Consider the following 23,517-nt stretch of genomic DNA (forward strand, 5'->3'; position numbering starts at 1 on the left):
TATGTTTCTTTCCTATTACATGGTGAGCAACTAGAATACAGGCCCATGAGTATTAACCTTTTTGTATCTTCAACTCCTAGTGAATGATTTGGTATTCTTAGATGTTTGATAAGACTAACCAAATACAATCTTTTAGGACAAAATAGAATAACACCCAAATAGCTGGAAAGTTTTAATTCTCTCCCAACTTTCCCATTATGTCCTTTACTTTATGGTAGGGAAATGTATGAAACTCTGCAAAAAGATATTTCAATCCATGATGCCTCACGACCTGACTCGAGATTCTCATATTAACTTCGTGGCACCCCAGATTCCAGATTATTCCATTTAATGCTGTCCTCATGAACATTTTATATCTTTATTATATTCAACATACAGTAATAAAAAACTATACTGATATGTTTTCAAATGAGAATACTGTCTTCCTCTTCTTACAGAATGAATAAGCAAATAGAACATTTCTAGAAACACTGAGAAATGAGAGTTGGTATTATTAACAGCAGAGAAAACTCATTATTTGACTTCCCCATATACTGCCATGTTCTTCCAGAGGCAATCTCTCTGCAGGAGAAATTTAGTGTCCACCTGAATTCCATGTATGAGTCATTATAAATCATGATACTATAAATCAAAAATGACTATTTCTTTGGAAATAAAGAAAAACAAACCACAATTACTTATTATTTATAACCTTTCTTCTTCCAACAATGATTTGATGAAATCAGGATAATGAAATAAGAACATAAATAAGCATTCCTGGAAAAAATCATAAAGGCAAATGTGTACCCTGTGCCAGACCCTATGACTTATGCCTTACACAGCTCTTCTCATTTAATTCTCCTCACCACAGTAGGAGGTGGAAACCACTGTCGTGCCCATTTGTCATCCCAGTGAGAAAGCGGAAGCTAGGAGATACTAGATAAGTTGGCCAAAGTTGTGTGGTCAGTCAAGGATGGGGCCAGGATATTAAATTCCAGAGTCTGATTTGAGAGTCTCACCTTTTAACTAAAATGCAACCCTCTCTTTGAAAGAACAGAGCACCTCAGAGCACCAAAGAAGGCATGGTATGGTGGCTCACTACTGGTAATCTCAGCACTTTGGGAGGCTGAGGTGGGAGGATCACTTGAGCCAAGAGTTCAAAACCAACTTGGGACAACATATTGAAACCCCATCTCTACCAAAAGAAAAAAAAAGAAGAAGAAAGAAAGAAAGAAAAAAAATTAGCCAAGCATGGTGGCACGTTCCTGTAATCCCAGGCACTCAGTAGCTGAGTAGTCCCAGCTACACAGAAGGCTGAGGTGGGAAGACTGCTTGAGCCTGGGAGGTCAAGGCTGCAGTGAGCCATGATCGCACCACTGTACTCCAGTGGGGTGTACTCCAGGGGTAAGACCTTGTCTCAAAAAAAAGAAAGAAATGGACAAAGAAGAGCAAAACTAACTATGTCACACAAACCAAGAGGTTTTTGTGTGAATATTCTTAATAAAATTAAAACATAATAATTACAAATGGCCAAGCACAGTGTCACACTCCTGTTGTCCCAGCTACTCAGGAGGTTGAGGCAGGAGGATTACTTGAGCCTAGAGGTCAAGTCCAGTCTGGGCAAGATAGCAAAGTCCCTGTCTGTGAAAAAAAAAAAAAAAATCAACCAAATAAATGAACAAACAAACAAAACTGCATGAAGCCAAATGAAAAAAACAAAAAGCCACAACATATCTGTGTTTATGGAGATTACACCTGTGACCAACTGCTCAGTTGAACTACTGATATTCTGATGTACTCAAAAAGACCTCTAATGATGACAACTGTGTTTCACAGCATAGTGTGGTAGAAATGTTCTTCCTGGTCATGCAAATAATATAGGAGGCACAGTAGGGATCTGAAGGTCCTGATGGCTTCTCTTCTGTTTCTCAGTAGGATGCTTCTGTCCTCTGTGCCTCCTTGTAAACCACTCAGTAGAAGTAACCCTTCAGTTGGGAAGGCCAATATCAAAAATTTTGACATTTTATATGAAACATATTTTTATATTTCACATAAAAATTGTTCTATCTTTCTGCATGGATTTATATTTATCACTTTTATAGTTCACCTCACATAAGAAGTAAAACTGTCTAGTGATTCAATGAGCATGAAAGTTACACAACATGTACTTTTATCCAAAAATATATGACTGGGTAATATCTTCAGTTGAAACATGTTGTGAGAAAGATTAGCAAGCTAATCAATCCACAAAACATTACAAAGAACGCTTGTAAAATAATTTTCAACAGTTAAATATCATTGAAATAGATTTATGGTCTCCAAGAAGAACAATAACAACAGAGAACACATTTAGACGGTCATGTTCTATTAAACTAATTGGAAAAACAACTGTCATGTTTTTTTATACTCAAACCAATTTTACAAAAACAAAAACAAAAACAAAAATCCCATGTAGCATATCTGAAAAAGCAGTCATTTGTCTTAAATTGAACTATGCTAATCTGGGCACAGTGACTCATGCCTGAAATCCCAGCACTTTGGGAGGCAGAAACAGGCAGATCACTTGAGCCTCGGAGTTCAAGATCAGCCTGGGCAACATGGTGAAACCTTGTCTCTACAAAAAATTTAAAAAATTAGCCAGGTGGGGTGGTGCATGCCTGTGATCCCAAGTACTCAGGAGACACAGGTGGGAGGATCACTTGAGCCCAGGAGGCAGAGGTTGCAATGAGCTGATATCTGGGATAACAGAATGAGACCTTGTCTTAAAAAAAAAAAATTATGCTGTATGAAGAGTGTGAGGATAACAATTAATACCCATTCTACACTGAGTAGGTGTGAAGGGAGACACACCAGAAGCTAAGGGGTGGTAAGATGGACGAAGGAATAATGAGAAGAGCTAAGAGGATGGTTCCAGGGTGCAGTGCTGACCCTAGAGCCTCTCCCTAAAAGGCAATAGAATACAAACGTAAGGTGATCTGAATTGTTTCTATTTCATTGCTTCTCCTGCATTCTGTCAAATGTTTTCTGATTGCCTAACAGTGTAAGATATGTCCAATAATCTGCTGTGGGAGACCAGAATACGGCACCCCAAAATATACTTCTTTGGCATAACAATTGTTGAGCTAAAGGCAATTAAGAAGTAGGTGCTGTAAAGCTCTCTGCCTTCCCTCTAATTGCCTAAAGGCAATGCATAGATTTACAAAAACAAAAAGAATCTTGCCTCTCTTAGACCATCTAAGTACTAACAGGCCTGGCCTTGCTTAGTTTCTGAGATCAAACAAGATCAGGCACATTCAGGGTGGCATGGTCATGGGCCTGCCCCTTCTTCTACCAGGGAGAACAAAGGTTAACCACTGATGACAACTTTAAACGTTACAGGCCTGGAGATGGCACCAGAGGTATCCCTACCAACACTCTTTATCAACTAGCCTTTGTCTGCCAGTTATTTGCCTTCCTAGAAGTTGCCTCCCTAGAGACTTCAAGTCCTGTTTGGTCTTGTCATTTCTCCAAAATTTACTGTTCTTTCTTGAAGACACTATACAAGCTGGAATTCAAAGCCACCTCTTTGAGAATTTCTCATTCCCTAGGTATTAATGTATCTCATTTATGTATGAAATATACATGTTAGTAAACTTCTGTTTTTCTCTTTTTAATTTGTCTTTTGATAAAGAGGACCATTCCAACTAAGAACGTATGAGTGTTAAAGAAAAAATTATTTTCCTTCCCAAAACTGTGAAGAGCTGTTACTGTGGTCTCGCCTAGAATAACAAAGGACAATTCAGAAAAGCTCAGGCTGCACTATAAATTGCTCTATTTATGCCCCCAAGAAACCAGTGCTACCTCTGTCCAGGCAAGATACTTTGGGAAGCAGCTGGAAGGTGTGCTGGCAGCTCTGCAGTGGCCGCTGGACTACGGGGCTTTGGTGCTTATGATGGCAGAGATGAAGGACATTCGAATAGATGCCCTATGTACAGGGAATGATCAGTGGTAAACAGAAGAGACCCATGGGCCTTCTAATTCAGTGGTTCCCAACTGAAAGATTCTCCCCAGGGCCTGAAAGCTTAAGGGAATGAATAACTCCTCCCTCCTCAGGCCCAGTCCCAAGGCGCAAGACCCAGCAGCGTGCGTCAGCAAGATAGCAGAAGCAGGAAGAGAGGTGGCCGGAAGACACATACCCCCTGAAGATGGAGAGGGAGACTGTCCGGGTACTACATAGCTGTCATGTCAGACTGGGACACTTCCTGTTTACAGAGGGCTATAAAACCCCTGCTCCGTCCTCACATGGGGCTGATGCCATTTTAGGCCTCGGCCTGTCCGCACCCAGGCGCTCATTAAAACAGGGTACTGCTCCACACTGCCTTGTGTTGTTTGTTGGCGTGCTCTCAGGGTTCGAACCGATACAAGAGCCTTGCACCAACCTGATTGTGTACAATATTCTCCTGGTGAGCTGTATAAAGCCCAGGCCCCACCCTGGAGATCCTGATTGACTGGGTCAGGATGGACCTAAAAGCTTCCTGTTTGTTTAAAGCCCAGCCATGTTAAAGGACCACTGTTTTTACCCAAAAGCCCTAGTCTTAATTAATCAGAATTGCTGACTGTTTTATGATAGTCATGTATACCAGAAAACAGGCAATGTACGCCTGGTATCTTAGGGTCAAAGACTTTTCCCCTCTTCCTCCCAACCACATGACAACACAAATGACAGAGTTTTTCCTTGGCAATAAATGAAAGCAACTTCTCAAGCAAGTCTTCCTAGATAAGATTATTAATGTGCTTTCTAATTTTAAAACTAAAGCAAAGTTAGAGTCATGAGCTCTTCTGATTAAAGGGAAATGGAAAGAGGAAGATCTCTGATACAACTGTTTCCAGAATTTACTTAAAGAGGAGATAGATGATGTTTTCTTTTAAAAATATTAATGCTCAAGCCCATATTCACCTTACAAATAATTGAGTGTTGAGGACTATGCAACCAAATGATGTGATGGCTTTGTTGGCACATAAAGAATTTGGGTTTAGTTGAATGACACAACAGGAGACATATTTTTAAACTATAGCCAATTCCATTGCCAATTTTGAATAACAAGCCAATGCTTTCTTACTAGTCAGGATGATTATTGTGTACAATATTCTCCGTCACGCTATTTGTCTTTGCAGAAAAATAAAGATATCTGAAACAAATATCTCTGTTTTTAGGAAAGGTAAAATTTTAGGAAAGAGTTTTTAGGAAGGTAAAATTCAATAAAAAAAGGAATATAATACTCTTTAAATTTATAAATAATGTTCAGATCAGTGGCTGTTTCACATCTTCTGTGCTGTTACCAGATTAAGCAATTGGTAAATTAAAGAAATGATTTTGACTGACTGTTGATTTAAGAAAAACAGCCGTGACTTTAAGTTCAGAAGACTTGAGACCTTAGAAATCTCGAAGTTCGTTTCAAGTAAAATCCTTAGAAAAAGGCCTGCTGTATAACTAAACTGAGAAAAATACTTGCTTGAGTCTCTCTCTGGAGAACTCATTAAGAATTTCACTAAAAAATGAGTTCCTTAGAGAAGTAACCAAAAGTAGGCATAGAAAGGATCTGGTCAACACAAACAGGGACCGTGAAATGAGAAAGCCTGTATGTAGGCAGAATGCGTTCTGCTTATCATTCTGGGAATTTATATCATTTGATCATTGTAAACACTGTATCTTTGACATTTCATGAGAAAAGAATCACTCTGATCTATATTCAGAAATTATTCTGACCTTTCTAACATCTTTTCATTAGGAATGTCTATAATAAGGAAAGTTAAAGTAAAGTAAACCTGAGCTCTTTATAAGTACTCTGAGTTGAAGCATGCAGTTTCTTAAAAAGGCAGAAAAGCCATAAATAAACACAGAATAAGTATAAAAATCCATGTCATTCAAGCCCTGCAAAAACAGTAAGTATAATAAATCATTCATGCATTTACTATCTTAGAGAGATTTTCTTTTTTTCATGAAATTATGTCTGTGAAAGGAAAATAAAAACTTGGGACCCCCAATTCACTCTGCCAAAGGGAAGAAGATTAAGCTGAAAGCTGAGTCACGCAAGAAGCTGCCTTTCCTTTTGCTCCTAAGCAGAGAGCTACAGATAACAGGTTAAATATCTCCACAGGTAGTTACTCTATGTTCACCTTATTGTCTGTAAAGTGTTCATTTACTGAGCGTGAGATGAATACATAATTGACTATTCCCCTATCTATTTCTTTTCTCTTGCAACATGTGGATTCAGTAATGTGACCACCTTCTTCTTTCCCCTCCAGCCTGCCTTTCCCCTTTAAATATGAAGTCTCAATATTCTCATCTTCGGAGAAAGGCACAGACCTGTCTCCTAGGTGCATGCCCTTAACCTTGGCAAAATAAACTAAATTGACTGAGATCTGTTTCAGATACATTTTGCTTTACAAGCCAAAATCAAATTTCCATTCCAATAGCTTTTACTGATGGACACAACATCTTACTGATAGATTCTTTATACTCATTATAACTTTTAAAAATGAAAATGATCTAAAGCATCATTAAATACTATTTATTAATTAGATGACTCATTCAACTGTATTTTTTGAAGATCAGGTGCTTTTTTAACCTGGGAGCTGCAAAGCTTAACTGATAGGAAAATGTTAATGCTTATGAGAACAGGTATATTATTTTCTGTTGAAGTCTATAGTTTATATACTTTTAAAAAGAAATCTTTGGTACTGGAAAAGTTAGGAACCATTGCTTAGACATGTGAAATAAAAATTGCATATTGGATACCATATAAAGGGCTGATACAGAAACTGGTGAAATAAGGAAATGATTTTGATTTATTGTTAAGAAATATGAAATACTTTTGTAAAATAAAAATTGCATATTGGGTACCATACAAAAGGATGATAAAGAAACTGGTGAATTAAGGAAATGATTTTGACTGACTGTTGATTTAAGAAAGATAGCCATGACTCCAAGTTCAGAAGACTTTAGAAATCCCAAAGCTCATTTCAAGTAAAATCCTTAGAGGTATACTATATAACTAAACAACCTGGAAAAAATACTTGCTTGAGTATTTTGAACATCAGTAGACTATAGGCTGTGTCTACTGGCAAAGTCTTATCTTTGGAAAAGGAACTAACAAGGACTGCATCATTGATAATTGCTTTGTTAATGTCGAATCGTCTTACAACATATTAATAAATGGCACGAAGGCAGGAATTTTTTGTTCCTGTTTTATTCAGTGATGTGTTCCCAGTGTCCAAATGAGTGTCTGGCCCTGAGAAGGACAGCAAGAATTGTTTGCTGAATAAATAAATGAATGAACGAATGAATATCAGCAATTCCACAAGAACAGTGTGAACTTCATAAAGCTCAACTGAAATAAAAAGAAGATGCAGTCTCTATTTAATTTGTAGTCCAAAAATCTCTACATGGAAATACTTAGGGAAAGATGCTACACATTTATCTGACAATTTTTATGTACTTTTTTAGCATGACAATGTTTGCAAATGATGTTTCCCCAGAGACAGGGCTGAGAGCACAGTTCTTATTAGCACAGTGTAACATGAAACGACTCTATAAACATTTTTGATGCACTCAACACTTTGAGTACTCTCTCTTCTTAGTAAGCACATCCCCACTGCAGTGGAAAGATGACAGCAAAAATTAAGATAATAATAGCGTGATCTCTTAATGCTTTGCCTCAACAACAATCTAAGACTTGTAAGCTTCCTCTAACTGCATCAATCCCAACCCTGTGTCAGGCACACTACAAGGTGCTGAAAACATCTAGATGATGAGTGGGCAAAGTCTTATCTTTGGAAAAGGAACTAAGAAGAACTCATCATTAACAATTCCTTTGTTAATGTTGAATCATCTTACAACACAAATGGCGTTGAATACCAAAGAAGTCCTTGTGAGGTGGGTTGCTAAGTGTGACCATAGCTTATCCTGTAGGGAACTTAGGAAAACTAAATAATTCTGAATACCTTATGGGTAGCAGACATAGGGCAAAGGAAAAAAGACAGAGATGACCCGAATCCTAGTGAAAAGAACATCAATCTGGTTATCTTTTAAAACACAGGAACAGGTGTAAAAGGACCTTCTGGTCACTTTCTAAAATCCTGCACTATTTAAGTAAAAAGAGACAAGTAGCTTGAATAATCACAGCTTAGAGTGAAAGGGAAAGAGAAAGTCAGTTCTGAGTTCACTGACTCTATGAGTTTTTGGTTTTCTGCAACTTGGAATTTCTGGCCACCTATTATTATAATAACACATTATAATGATGCAGTAATTTGCAACTTCGAAAACAACTAGAATTGTATGGCTCTTGAAAAGCTACAGAGAAAAAAGTGAATCATTTCTACCCTGGGTGCTCTCAGTATAAATAAAGCATTTCTTTGCTTGTTGTGTATTAATTTAGATCCTCCTCCTTGCTCATTTCATATTTAAAACTCTCCCATTATTGACATCACAGCATCTCTAAAGCAATTATTTGTGATTTTCTTTTTTATGTGACACAGAAGTGTGACCAAAGGGGGAGTAAACCGCAAATCTGATTAACTCTGAAGTGACAACACTCCCACATTTCATGCACCTGCTGGAGCAATCAAATGATGGAGACGAGGGAGGGCAGAAAGCAGGAGTGCCTTTCAACAGGAGGCCCGAGGGAAGGTCGCTGTGGGTCACTGACAGGCAGGCAGACACCCACAGAGAAATCTGTGCCAGCATGTCTAGACATGGCAGGAAATGCTCTGGGCCATATGGAATAGTTGATATTGCCACAATCCAAGGAGGGTGTCTGAATGCCGTCTCCATCTATTTTTGTTCTCAAACAAAGTTGTACTCCCTGCACGTCTGGCCGGTCAGACATTTTCCCTACGTTACTGCTCTGCTTTGGAGACGTCACATTTTTGAGCTGATTTTATAACATGAAGCTACAAAAAGGGATCTACGCCCACGATTGATGTTCAAAACAATATATGCTCCTAATTTATATAACAATATAGATGCTGAACTTCTGTGATCATGCTATACATTTTAAATGATGTATGAGATGAGAAATACTAGCACAGTGCAGGGAATGAAAAAGCCATATCTGCTCTCTTAACTATGTTATGTACTAGCATACATACACAAAAATATTAGCATTTTTTACTAGTCTGGGCCAAATAACAATTCTCCCTAACAGTTCTTTCTGTAAGCTCTTGAAAAAATTTTCCTAGCAACTCAGTCTTTTCAAAAGAAGCATAGTTCTTTCATTTCCTTTTAAAATTGAAAAGGCTATTAGATTGTATCAGCCTCACCCATTGGAAGCTATGATGGTAACTTCTTAGATTTTCCTTGTGACACAGAATTCTCAATTCTCTCATTCTTTTCCACCTATGATGTTTCAGTCTCCAACCTTACCACCTGCTTCTGATCCCTATTTGCTAAGCACGTCCAGCAAAAGCTAACCTGGGAGTCTGGATGCACTAGCAATTTCAGACGTCTCCCATTGGTGCGGCCGTCACTGCACTCAGCAATTCTATGAGCCCTCACACACTCCCTATTACACTTTTCTTTTTTACACTTAATTATTTATATATTTTTAACATTTTACTTATTTATTTATTTAGAATTGATAAATAAATGGCCTGGGCGTGGTGGCTCACACCTGTTATCCTAGCACTTTCGGAGGCTGAGGTGGGAGGATCCCGAGGTCAGGAGATGGAGACAATCCTGGCTAACACAGTGAAACCCCGTCTCTACTAAAAATACAAAAAATTAGCAGGGCGTGGTGGCACATGCCTGTAGTCCCAGCTACTTGGAGGCTGAGGCAGGAGAATTGCTTGAACCCGGGAGGCAGAGGTTGCAGTGAGCCGAGATCGCGCCACTGCACTCCAGCCTGGGCAACAGAGCGAGGCTCTGTCTTAAAAAAAAAAAAAAAGAAAAAAGAATTTATAAATAAAAATTGTATATATTTATCAATTCTAAATAAGACATGTTGTTTTGAAATACGTATACATTGTGGAATGGATAAATCAAGCTAACCTACCATGAGGTAAAACACGTGCTTTACCTCATGTGCTTTTTTTTGGTGATGAAAACACTTAAAATCTACTCTCTCAGCAATGTGCAAGTATATAATACATTGCTATTAACCATAACCACCATGTTGTACAATAGCTCTCTTGGACTTATTCCTCCTATCTAACTGAAATTTTGTATCCTTCTTTTCCAAAATTCCCTCCCCTAATCCCTAGTAATCCCCCTTCTTCTCTGCACTATGAGTTCAACTTTTTTACACTCCACATGCAGTGAGATCATGCACTCTTTGTCTCTCTGTGCCTGGCTTATTTCACTTAACATAATGTCCTCCAGGTACATCCATGTTGTCCAAAAATGACAGAGTTGCCTTCTTTTTAAGGCTGAATAGTATTCCAAAGTGTATATATACCACATTTTCTTTATCCATTCATCTGTTGATGGACACTTATGTTGACTGCATATCTTGGCTATTGTCAATAGCGCTGCAGTCAACATGGAAGTGCAGATATCTCTTGCACACACTGGTTTCATTTCTTTAGATGCATGCGCAGGGGTTGGATTGCTGGATCCCTATCACACGTTTGCTCCATGTCTGCTTGCCTTCCTCCTACAACTCACTTTCAGTCCTCAGCTCCCTCTGTCCTCTCTTTTGCTCTCCAATGGCAGCTGATCTTGTTTCCCCCTTTACTTAAAAAAGATCAAGGCCACAAACCCAAAGTCTCTTGATTCCATCTCAGCATTTTATACCCATTTCACTTCCTTCATCTTCTGCATTAATAAAAGAAGTGTCCTTCCTCTTTTTCAAAGTAGATTCCTTCACTTATGTCTGGATCCCTTCTGCCGTTGCTTCAGGATTCAACTTTAAACCTCTACAAATGCTCAAAGGGTCTCGGACAGCTGGCACACAACACTTCACTTACTCTTACCATGCTTTCATAGTGAGTGAATGAACTAGTGAATGGGTAGAGGTGATGTGCATTCTTACAACTGGAATTCCCTCACCTTTGGGAGGATAAATCTATACTTATTTAGAATTTCTAGGAAGGTGGCACTGATTTTGCCTGTAAGGCAAAAATCCTTTAAGGATTTAAGCATACAAGGTATTTTCTCTCACAGAATCTTTATTAATCTTCTAAAAGCTGCCTATTTTAAGTCTGAATCAAGGCTCGTGCTTCAAGGGGAATATTATTATAACGTATGTGTGATATAACACTCAATGTCCTAGACCATTAAGAAAACATTCCTCTTAAGTTTTGTCAAGTACATTATGAAAAACTTAACTGTCAGTTCATGTAACGAGTATTTTTATTCTAGGCAGAATGGAATTCAGACCATCATCTATGGGGCTAGTGACTAAACCAATCCAATGTTCTTTAAAGACATTGGAAAAAAATGTCTTTTCTCATTGCTTTATGGCCTACATACAGTATGAAAACATTAATAAATTTTAAGCAGGTAATTCATTAACTATATATACTATATGCTAGAAGTTCAACCAAGAGCTCATATACCTATCACAGGGAATTCATAACCAAGAAATTTTGTCATATTTTCTTCACATATTTTGTCATATTTTCTCCTTTTTGCTTTTTCTTTCTCTTTGTTCTTCCATTGCGGAAGTATTTTAAAGCAAATCACACCTCTGATTCCATTTTACCTTTTACTAGTAGGTCTCTCTAAATATTACATAATACCATATACCTAAAAAAATAAACAGTTCCTTGGAACATATTTCTTTAAGGCTTCAAGAGCAATCAACACATATTATTTCTGGTTATGTTAAGTGTATTTCCTGTACTGGTTTTTAAAAATAATCATTCTAATAACTAAGATTTACTGACCAATTATCAGGTGGAAGGTATTACACTAAATTGAATCCTCCAATAACCCCATGGGGAAAGTACTATTATCATCTCTACTTATCAGACAAGTTAACAGCCTTGAGAGACATGAATTAACTTCCCAAAACTGAGGTAGCCACTAAATGACAAAGCCAGGACTTGAACTCTTGCCATCTGACTCCAGAATCTGGCCACTTAGATTACTATGCGGTACACAAGACACACAAAGGTATGTGTCTTGGGGGTGAAGAGATATCCAGATGTATTTCGGAATTCAGTATGAATCCATATTTCCATATTTAAAAAAATCTTTACCTCACCAATTCCATTCATTACTTTCTTTTTCTTAAATGATAGAATGGAATGATATATCAAATAGAAGGTAATTGTAGGCAATACAAAATTTATATGGAAATGAAGTATTTCAAGAAAAATGGAGTTTAATGGTGTGATGTTAGGAAAAATACCTAGAAAAGTATGTGAATAAGTTACAAGCAGACAGGAAACCTCATCTGTACTTAATTAAGACTTTTTGTATTTAATCATCGGGATAACACTTTTTCCAGAGGTACTACCCGGTGCTATTTTCTCAAATAAAAGCCCACGCCAGCAGCTCACATGCATGAGCAGCCCTATGCCAGCTGAGTACCAACTGGTGGTACTCAGGTCCTATTAAATATATTCTCTGATGAGAATGCAATACGTTAATAGATTAGTCCCAAGACAAATTTACAACTTTAACTGATGAAGCCCTAGAGTACATCAGTAAACAAAGTAATGAAAAGTTATAAGGGAGGTAGTCAACCAGTAAACAGCTTTGTTTTCACTGGTCCATAAAAATTTACTGTCTGTTGTAGATTAATTGACATATGCCAAAACAGGAGAGATAAGAATTAATATACACATCTGTAGCTGCACAACCTATGGAAAGCATAAACAAATACCATGACTCTATCACCATGTAGTACAGAAGCCAATTTTAAATGCAAGCTAAAGGAGACACAGTAGCAAATAATGCTAAGTAGTTTGCTTGTATGTAACAAAAACTCATATGCCCAATCCTACACCTCAGTTTATGCATGTCCACATTCTTCTGTCTCTTCCTTTCTCTGGCCCCTGGCTAATCTCCTCACCAGCAAACTCAAATCTGTTTGATGCCTCCTAAGGGACCTTGGACGATCAGTGATTTCCCCTCTCCCTCATTACTGGATCTTTCCTGTCATTTCTTAAGGAGGTCAAGTCCCTCCCACTCTAGTTTCCTAAAACTACAAACCCTCGACAGACCCCTTATTACACACTGGTGAGTAAAAATAGGTTGATGAAGAATATAGAATCTTATAGATACTGTACATGATGAGTATGAGTGTAGAGCAGTGATTTAGAATACAGATTCCTACATAAACTGCCATGTTAGAATACCAGCTCCACCACGTGTGAGCTGTACGACCTTGGGCAAGTTATTAAAAAAAAAAAAAAAAAAACTCTCTGTGCCTCAGTTTCCCCATCTATAAAAATGTGGATATTAGTAGTATCCACTGTATAGAGTGTTACAAGGGCTGATTAAATTAATATTTCTTAAAGAGCTTAGAATGGTGCCTGGAATATAATAAGCATTACATAAGTGTTAAATGAATGTAATAAAATTACAGATGATTTGCAGAGAAATGATTCCCTCCCTTTCCCAGTAATACCCTTGAGGGCTGGAGAAGCCATAAACTTTCAACCAGATAAATATGCTCTAAGAACAATTGGCTCATGTAAAAACCTGGAAAACTCGTTTTATAAAACTAATAATTATCTTTTATAGAGAGAAATTGTGTCAAGACTGTATACACCTCAAATAAAAGTATGTGATTTTTGCCTCTCCAATGTGGCTGTGCCTTCAGGAGACGCTGGGCTGGTGATGTGACATAAACAAGTGAGGAAGGTAAACTGGAAAAGAGGCCTGGAGTAGGTGTGTTTGAGCAGGATGCCGTGGGAATGGGCCTCAATCTTTAGTCATTGTGAGAGGTGCCCAAAACACACTTTGCAGGCTTAACATACTGGGCCACCTTCAGGGATATTCAGTAATTGTTTAGAAACAAAAGTAATGGGCTTTCTAAATATGGTCCGGCTTCAATGACAAGTTCTTATCAGGAAATGTACTATTCCTGGTACTAAGGAGATACTACATGCTTCATAATTCTACTGAGTGAACGAGAAAGGGAGTACTTTTACATGCTGGCTCCTTCTGTATTACACACATCTAAGTACTTAATCTAAGATTTTGATCACTAGCATAAAGTAAGAATTGATGCCACTTTGCTATTTTGTTTTTTGAGGAGAATTATTATTTTTATGTACAAGAAAACTAACAGTGCACATTTAACCCAGTCTAGTGGTGGGTTCTTTAGCCTTTGCCTTTTCCAGCTTGGGAATGTAAGCCAAAGATTTTAGACTCAGGAAATTGCCTCCCCAGTGATGTTAGATGTCATCATATCTGTCGTTGTAATTGGTCCTGATAGCTTCCACTGGCTTAACCAAAGCTCTTTTGTCTTCCGAGCTAACCTGTGTGAAAGCGACAGTGGTGCAGGTCTTCCTGTGGACTAGACATTCTAGTCTTGCCTTCCCCTTGATAATGCAGTGAGGGATCCTCATTTTATGACGCAGGGCAGGCAGGAAGACGATCAGTTCAATGGGATCCATGTCATGTGCAGTTACCATCAGTTGAGCCTTCTTGTTCTCCACCAAGGTGGTGATAGTGTTAATCCTGCTCAAAGAACAGGTAGTCTCTTAGTGGACACATCCCCTTTGCCACAGCTTTCTTCTCAGCCTGGGCCAACAGCCTCTTCTCTTGCTTTGTCTCTGGTCTGTACTTGTGGGCGAGCTTATGCAGCTGAGTAGCTGTTTGGTGGTCCAAGGCCTGAGTGAACTGGTCAATAGCAGGAGGCACTTTCAGCCACTTACGGGGGATGGCTCTTTGCCACAGCAACCTGATATAGCGGGGCCATTTCACAAAGCCGGGGAGGTCCCTTTTGGGCTAGATGTACTGTCTAATGCCAACATTCTTAGGCCTTTTCTCAAACAGGGGATTTATCACTTTCTTGGCTTCCTGCTTTTTCAAGACAGCAGGGGTCAGGGCCACCTTCTTCCTCTTGGCCTTCTTTCCTTCCCATTTCATGGGTAGCTGGAGGAGCCACTTTGCTATTCTTGAAGTATTTTGAGAAGGACTCAATTTAAAACCCAACTTCTATAGCATAGACAATTTCTGAGGCCCTATATCAGTTTCAGTATTACCATTATCAAGAATTCATAACAATTTATTATTAAGACTTTCAGTCTCTAAAGCTCCAATTCTGGCCAATAAAATCCTGTTTAACTATGGAAACTTTCAGACAAATACTGAAGTGCTTAGGCAGTGATTCTGATGTGACTGCTGGTGGTGTGGTTCAGAGGGCAGGCTTTGGGCCAGAGCACGGGGTCTGCAGCTCTGCTCTGCCTTTTGCCACTTAGAGGAGCTTGGTCACCTTCTCTAGCCTCTCGGTGTCTTGGCTTCCTCATCTGTAAAATTGGTGCTAATAATATATTTAAAGCACTTAGAACAGAGTATGGCAGATGGTTAGTGCTCAATAAATGCTGGCTGTTTGCTTCTTAAAGGAGGAATTTTTTTTTAAAGTACTAACCACTTATCTGTCTTATGTGAGGAATAAACACCGTTTCCTAATCTGTCCTCTCCAGGTTTTGCACGTTTGTCCCTCCACCTGTACCTGGACAAGGTAACGTTCTGTGATCAATGGCCAGACTGAAGCCATAAAGATTATTTAGACTACATTCTACCTTTTTTTACGTTTTTTAGCATTTATTATGGAAATTTTAAAATATAAACAAAAAAAATTTCCAGTGAACATATATATACATACTACCTAGATTCTATCATTAACACTTACCATATGTTTTATCACATCTCTAGTTCTCTGTCCTTCTATCTTTAATTTTTTTTTTAATTTTTTACATGAAGAAGTTCTTTAGTGGTGATTTCTGAGATTTTGGTGCACCCATCACCTGAGCAGTGTACACTGTACCCAATGTGTAGTCTTTTATCTCTAATCACCCTCCCACCCTTTCCCTGGAGTTCATAAAGTCTATCGTATCATTCCTATGCCTTTACATCCTTATAGCTTAGCTCCAACTTATGAGTGAGAACATACGATGTTTGGTTTTCCATTCCTGAGTTTCCTCACTTAGAATAATGGTCTCTAATTCCATCCAGGTTGCTGCAAAAGCCATTATTTCATTCCTTTATATGGCTGACTAGTATTCCATGGCATATATATATATATATATATCATATTTTCTTTATCCACTCATTGATTGATGGGCATTTGGGCTGGATCCATATTATTGCAATTGCAAATTGTGCTGTTAAAAACATGAGTGTGCAAGTATCTTTTTCGTATACTGACTTCTTTTCCTCTGGCATTTTACTTTTTGTAAATTATAGCACTAACCCTCCTATTTAATAACACAAGCATTCACTTAACTATACCATCTTTTGTCCACTGATTTTAAACGTTTGCAATTAGACTTTGAACTCTCAAAAAGAAATAAATCAAATGACAAGTAAGTTGCAGGAATTTAAGAGGAAGAGGGAAGCTAGAGCTGAAATTTACTTATAAGACTTATCTGCAATATATGGACTTTATTTGGATCTCAATTTGAACAATTTGTAAAACAATGTTTATGAGTCAATGGAGGAATCTGAATCCAATGGCAAGTGAATATTTGATGATGTTAAAGGAATATTAATTTTTTAGATGATAATTCCTTTAGAGTTCCTTTTTTTTTTACATTTGAAAATGTTACGAGGTCAGGAATTTGCTTCAAAATAATCTGGGGGTAAACACAAAAATTGGAAAGGAATGTGGTTAAAACAAGATCAAACTTTTGTTGATAGTTGTTGAAGCTGGTGGAGGGTACATAAGGGTTCCTTACAATAGTCTACTTCTATATATGTTGGAAATTTTTCTAAAATAGAAAGTTTAAAAAAAATACAAAATTTTAAAACACTCACAAATAAGAAGAAATATAACAATGCCTTAAAATCACACCTCACTTCACAGTACTTTTTTCTGAGAAGATGCGGACATTTGATACTCATTACCTACACCAGGTGGGATGAAGGCAGCAAGAACTGTTAGGAGTTCCAAGATGAAAGAAAAAAATAGAAGGAAGTAAAGGGGTCAGGGCTGCAGAGTCACCATCAACTGCAGAGACAAGAGCCAAGCCCAGTCTTCAGATCTGTGCATCCTAAGGCCTCTTCATGCAGGGACGGTGAACTGCCCTGTGTTCCCGGCAGTTTGAACCAAACTGACTCATTACAAGGTTTTGAACACTTCCTAAAAGAAAACAATCACTGTGTGGCCTAAGGCCTCAGAAACACCAAGAAGATAAATCTGAGGCTGTTCCAAACATCTAGTAAGCATATATTGTGATACTTATTCATTTTTTTGCCAATCACCTTTATGGTGATTGTGAGTTTGAGAGGTGAGAGCCACAGATAACCAAACGCATTGAGGAGAAGCAGTGGGAAGGGACTGACTTGATTTCTCCGAGGATCATTACAGATCAGGTGGCATATTGAAGAGGGATATGTGTATGTGTGTGTGTGTGTGTGTGTGTGTGTGTGTGTGTGTGTGTGTGATGGGGGTTGCAGAGAGAGGAGGAGGAAGGAAAAGGGATGGGGAGGAGGGTGACAAAGGGGAGGGTGAAGGCAGAAGTGAGAGGGAAAAGCGGAGGGAGAGACCAGGGGGAAGTAGGCAGGCATGGCAGCCCAGCCACATTACAGACCAGGAAAACTACACAGCTCCTGGCTTGAACTTGGGGAACACAAACACAACATTTTGGCAGACCCTGTACCCGGGTTATTATCTTACTTTTGCTAAGGATATAGGAATAAAATAAGGAGCACTCTGAAGATCAATACCTATTTAGAATGTTTGAGAAAATTTGAAAATGTTTATAATGAGATGATATTTAGAGACAACCTAATATTAATCCCAAATTAGTACAATCCTATGATAATGCGAAGTGGCAAAGGGGAGTTTGTATTCCACAAAAACTTTAGCTTAACAGGCGACCAGGCACAGTGGCTCATGCCTATAATCCCCAGCACTTTGAGAGGCCAAGGCGGGGGGATCACTTGAGGCCAGGAGTTCAAGACCAGCCCGGCCAACATGGCGAAACCCCGTCTCTACTAAAAATACAAAAATTAGCTGGGCGTGGTGGTGGGTGTCTGTAATCCCAGCTACTTGGGAGGCTGAGGCACAAGAATCACTTGAGCCCAGAAGGTGGAGGTTGCAGTGGGCCGAGAATGTGCCACTGAGTTCCAGCCTGGGTGACAGAGCAAGACTCTGTCTCAAACAAAAATGAACAAAAAAAACTTTAGTTTAACAGAAATGAGCAAAAGAATAACTTCAGTTCTTCCTTTTACATTCCATATAGTTTATAAAGCATATTAAAGAGATCACATATTATACAGACAATGTTATAAAGATTTTGTAATCTAAACTACCCGTAAACCAGACACACTCCAACATATAAACAAATATTATCTCTAAATAATCTTTCACATTTCTAAAGTCTAACTTGGATCAGTTTTTCACGCCTTTTACTTCCCTTTTTAGTAGTGCTGATTTGTAAAGAGGCAAAGTTCTTTTAACACACTAATTCAATTCCTCTAACAGTGTAGAAAGTAGATTTTAAAACTGTATTACCACTGTTATTTCCACACCTCATAAATTTTGTCCCTGGTGCACAAAAACACCACCTTCTAAATTCTATGGACATAGTCCACTGTCAAGAAATAAAAAGTACACTTACTAGTAGATAACGACTAAGATATAAGCTAATTCAACAAAGATTTTATGCCTGTAACTGCATTAAAAATAAACTTCACACATATTCCCTAGAAAAAGAAAACTATTTTACCAGAAAAGAATTACTCCAAGATTATTTTCTGTTTATAAAATAATAGGCCAGGTGCAGTGGCTCACGCCTGTAATCCCAGCATTTTGGGAGGCCAAGGCAGGCGGATCATCTGAGGTCAGGAGTTCGAGACCAGCCTGGTCAACATGGTGAAACCGCATCTCTACTAAAAATACAAAAATTAGCTGGGCAAGCTACTCAGGAAGCTGAGGCAGGAGAATCACTTGAACCCAGGAGGTGGAGGTTACAGTGAGCCAAGACCACACCACTGCACTCCAGCCTGGGTGACAGAGCAAGACTCCATCTCAAAAAAAAAAAAAAAAAAAATATATATATATATATATATATATATGTGTATATATATGTGTATGTGTGTCTATTATATATATATATATGAGACTCGGTATTGCCTAAAATTGTTAGTGTTTATTGAAAAGTATTTTTTTAAAGCATGGTACAGTTGGGTCATTGTGTGTGATTTGTGTGATTCAATTCAAATTCTCAATTTGTGAAATTTTTAATTTGAAAGATGGCAAGTTTTGTGTTTAACTTTAAAACAAATATTAAAAATTTTAGACAAAAAAGTTTTAATAGGAGTTGAGACTTTCGAATAACAACCAAAACATACACCATATATCTTTTCTAAATACTGAAAGAGAAAAGAGAACCAAAAGAGAATTGTAATAGGTAAGACTCAGAGAACTGAGAAAGAAAAAGAAATATGTGAAAATTAGTTATCATCTCAAAGCTCTGAAACTTTAATGGGAAGGTTTCTAAGTATTTAGTTGTCTCTTTAAACCATTTGATCCAGATAGGATAAGAATAACAGAATGGTTTACTGAAAATCTGAAAGATACAGCATGCTGACTGTGATAAGCAAACTTCTCCAGAGAATCTGTATCTTCTTTATGTTACCAATACAAAATAATTAAAACAAATAACAGACTTGATATCCATGCCATACTTCCATTTAATATCAATTATTCTGATTCTATAGCCCTTTTGAATTTTTCAAAGAATGCTGCATTCATCATCCCTCACAGAAACATCCAAAGAACAGGCAGCTTAGAAACTCAGAGTTCTACTGGTGAGAAAATTGAAGCTGATGGAGTAAAAAATATACAAGATATATATCTTACAGCTTGCCAATCACAAATATCCACCGTTCTAACATTAAGACATTGAAACTCTATCTCCACGTGCAGGTACCTGATTGGCCGGTTCTCTTTACTGTCAAAGAGTGAGAAGATGACCTCCAGCTCCTCTCCCAGGTTGGAACACATGAGGCTCTTCATCTGGACAAACAGGTGGTGACTGCTGGCCTGCACTGGGGTGTCTTTCTTCCGATGTCGATGTTCCATCTGAATGACACCCCCCAACAAAAACATGATCAGCATGGACTGAAGGAAATAACAGGACCCAACAAACTAGTTAGCTATGAGGTGACTGTGATGTCCTATGCCATAACTTTTTATTTTGCTGTGGATTTGCTATCTAAATCCACAGCAAAATATACATTCTATGTCTTTTAGACTGTGGACATAGAAATAGTCTGGAAGATATCCAATTTAACTTTGGATGTTAAGTTCCAAATTTTCTTCCAACTTCTAAAATAAGAAACTGTGAAGTTTATAGATTATCAGGAACCTTGCTTGAAGAATTTTTAAAATCATTAATGTTAAAATAACAACTCACTGAGTAGATTCAGGAAGCAGGAAGTTCAAAGGATTCTTTTGCTCCCTTATCAACTCCCAAGATGAGAACAAATTATTAGTCATCTTTTTAAAAAGCAGACTAAATTATATCTAAGTTATAACTTCTCATTACTCATAATTAAAAGTTCTTTTAGGTTATACTAAATTGTAAAGTTGTGGTAGTTGTCTGAGACAGGCTGTGGCGAATAATAGTTTCTAACTTGCTGTGGCGCTATAGGGAGAGACCTAGGAAAGCCAGCAAGGTGTCTAAAGCTAAGAATAGCATCTATGTCCACCTTCAATCCCTTCCTCAATACAGCCAGTCCAGGCTCAACTTGGGCAACAAGACAAGATGTGAGTTCCCACAGGTTGAGGGAGAAAAAGAATCATTCACGAGTCCAGGAAGGAGGATAACATGGGGATGATCATTCATCCAACATACATTCAAGTATCTCCTATGTACCAAGCCCTGGGAACACAATGATGAGTAAAATCAGAAACAGTTCACACCTTCACAGAGCATCTATCTACTAGGGGAAGCAGACATGAACAAAATTGTCACACATACACATGTAAAACTGCAACTGCGATGAATGGAAGCAAAGACCCAGATTACTGTTATTATTATTTTTGAGGCAGTATCTTGCTCTACTGCCTAGGCTGGACTGCAGTGGCACGATCTCAGCTCACTGCAGCCTCTACCTCCCAGGCTCAAGCGATCCTCCTGCCTTGGCCTCCAGAGTACCTGGGACTACAGGCACATGTTACCACACCCAGCTAATTTTCATACTTTTTGTAGAGACAAGGTTTCACCATGTTGCCCAGGCTGGTCTTGAACTCCTGGACTCAAGTGATCCTCCTGCCTCAGTCTGCCCAAGTGCTGGGATTACAGATGTGGGCTACTGTGCCCAGCCTAAAGATCCAGATTATGACGAGAGTATAAAAGTGGGGATTTGACATGAGACTGGGCAGGCATCCTGGGAAAATGGCACTTTAGCTGAGAGGCAAGGAGGGTGCAGGATTTACCTATCTAGGTTAGGGCTCACACTGCTTGCAGTGAGGGACCAGGTTGTTTCTCCCCATAATTCCCTGCAGACTGATTCTTCCATGAAATACAATAAAAATGCCATGGCAATGTCAAAATGCCCTAAAGGTTTCTAATCATTTACTTGTCATTTGTATAGTTGGACCAACAGTTCACGGTCCAGCCACTTCTTGGACCACACTTCGAGTAACACTGATTCAGGATAAGAGTACAGGAAAAACACGTGGCTAGGCTTGTGTATTAATAGAACAGGTGCTAAGAATGTGGAAGATTATCACTTTCATAGCACAGACTAATAACAAAACTACCTCTTTTGGATCACTTTGACAATTAAAAAAATAGTTCAGGGATTTCAATTTCATTGTAACAGAGCCATAGCCTGTGTTGAGGGATAAGGTAAATGACCCTACGTCTACATTAGCCATCTTTCTACGCCTTTGAGTTGAAAAACTACTGAATGACCAAATGAAGCCAAAATGTCATGTAAATTTACAAGTGTTAACACAACATAGAATCACTAGAATTTTTTTGTGCTTAGAAGTTAAAACTTTTATTCCGAACTACTTGAGAAGCAAAGGGTGGAAAAAATTTAGCTAAATTCATCTACAATCACTGTATACTCAACAGGTACACTGGGAATCTCTTCGTAAAAGTGGAGAGTAAGTAAGTTGTTTTTAAAAGTAGACCTAAGCATTGAGGCATGTGTGGGCTATAATTACTAAACACCGGTTCCTGAAGAAAAATATTCTAACTGTAGGAAAAAAGAATGATTTTGCCTTGTTTTCTATAAAGGTTGCTCTACTTCGTGCTTTAACAATTTTTTTTTTTTTTTTTTTTTTTTTTACTGTGGCAAAAGTGGCATCATTATGTTCATAAAAATACACCTCTAACTAACAAGGCTCCCCCATCCCCCCTCCACCCCGCCAGAACTGCTAACTTATTTACTGATTTACTTAAAAGAAAAACATATGCTTACTTAAAAGGGTAACAGAGCACAAGCTACTATGAAGAACCGAATGACTACTAAAGGCCAGAGCTACAGAAACAGATGTAAAAACCTCATGAAAAGAATAGGCCTTAAGGAGATATCCTCTCTTAACCTCAAATAGTGCAAAGTTCCCTGCACCAATCATGACATTCACAAGAATTGAGGAGAAAAAATTAGCTCCTTTACCAATGCAATGAATCCAATATATCTAGATCAGTGGTTCTCAACCTTGGCTGCAGTTTAGAGTCCCCAAGAGAGCTTTTAAAAAATACTTATGCCCAGGTCTTATCTCAGAACAATTAAATTAGAATTTCTAGGGGCTGGGGGTCCAGAGACTGGTAGTTTTAAAAGCTCCCCAGGTGATTCTAATGGGCAATGAGGGTTGAGAATCACTGATCAGGATCATGTGCAGACAGATGCAAATCACAGCAAACTAAACAATGTATTGTTGCATCTTTCGAGTAATTATGGGCTTGGAACTTTTGTTCTTTGAATACATGCTAGTAATAAGCCTGCCTGACTCTACCCTTTGCACATTTAACATGGGCCTTCACATCTGGCACACTCTAGCACTGAAAATACCCCTCTTCCCATCCCCACTATTCTTTCAGGTCTAGGACCCATTTGGACTTAGTAGGTTATGATTACTTTCTTTTCTCTTGGTAATTCAGTACTTCCGCAAACTGCTAAAAAATTTCTGTGAAAGTATTATTACAATCAAATTAAAAAGTCAAGTTCACACTTCAAGGGCTTGAGATAATTTGTGGCTACAAATGCACCTATCAGTTACTCTAACCGTGCTTAACAGTTGAACTAGCTCTTTGATTAGGGGAAGAAAGAGATTCATCCCAAAGATTTATTTAACTGACTCAAATTTTTAATCTTCAAATAATGCATTAATTATTGAATGAACTGTCTACACCAGGGTTTACCAACCTCAATGCTATTGACAACTAGGCTGAATATTTCCTTGTTGTGGGGGC

The 23,517-nt window shown here is 38.2% G+C and overlaps 1 protein-coding gene across 11 annotated transcripts in view; it reads right to left on the reverse strand.

Moving 5' to 3' along the window:
- DOCK4 (dedicator of cytokinesis 4) overlaps positions 1 to 23,517 on the reverse strand; it is a 472,223-nt gene that overhangs the window by 223,910 nt on the left and 224,796 nt on the right. For all 11 annotated transcript variants that reach the window (XR_008536523.2, XM_519315.8, XM_009453992.5 and 8 more), the window contains exon 8: positions 20,017 to 20,168. Coding sequence is in view for 10 of the 11 variants with exons in the window: in XM_519315.8 (XP_519315.6) it covers positions 20,017 to 20,168 (152 nt within the window). In the remaining variant the exon portion in view is untranslated. The remainder of the gene's footprint in view (positions 1 to 20,016; positions 20,169 to 23,517) is intronic.

Source organism: Pan troglodytes, chromosome 6 (genome assembly GCF_028858775.2).
Source record: "Pan troglodytes isolate AG18354 chromosome 6, NHGRI_mPanTro3-v2.0_pri, whole genome shotgun sequence".
Lineage (NCBI taxonomy): Eukaryota > Metazoa > Chordata > Mammalia > Primates > Hominidae > Pan > Pan troglodytes.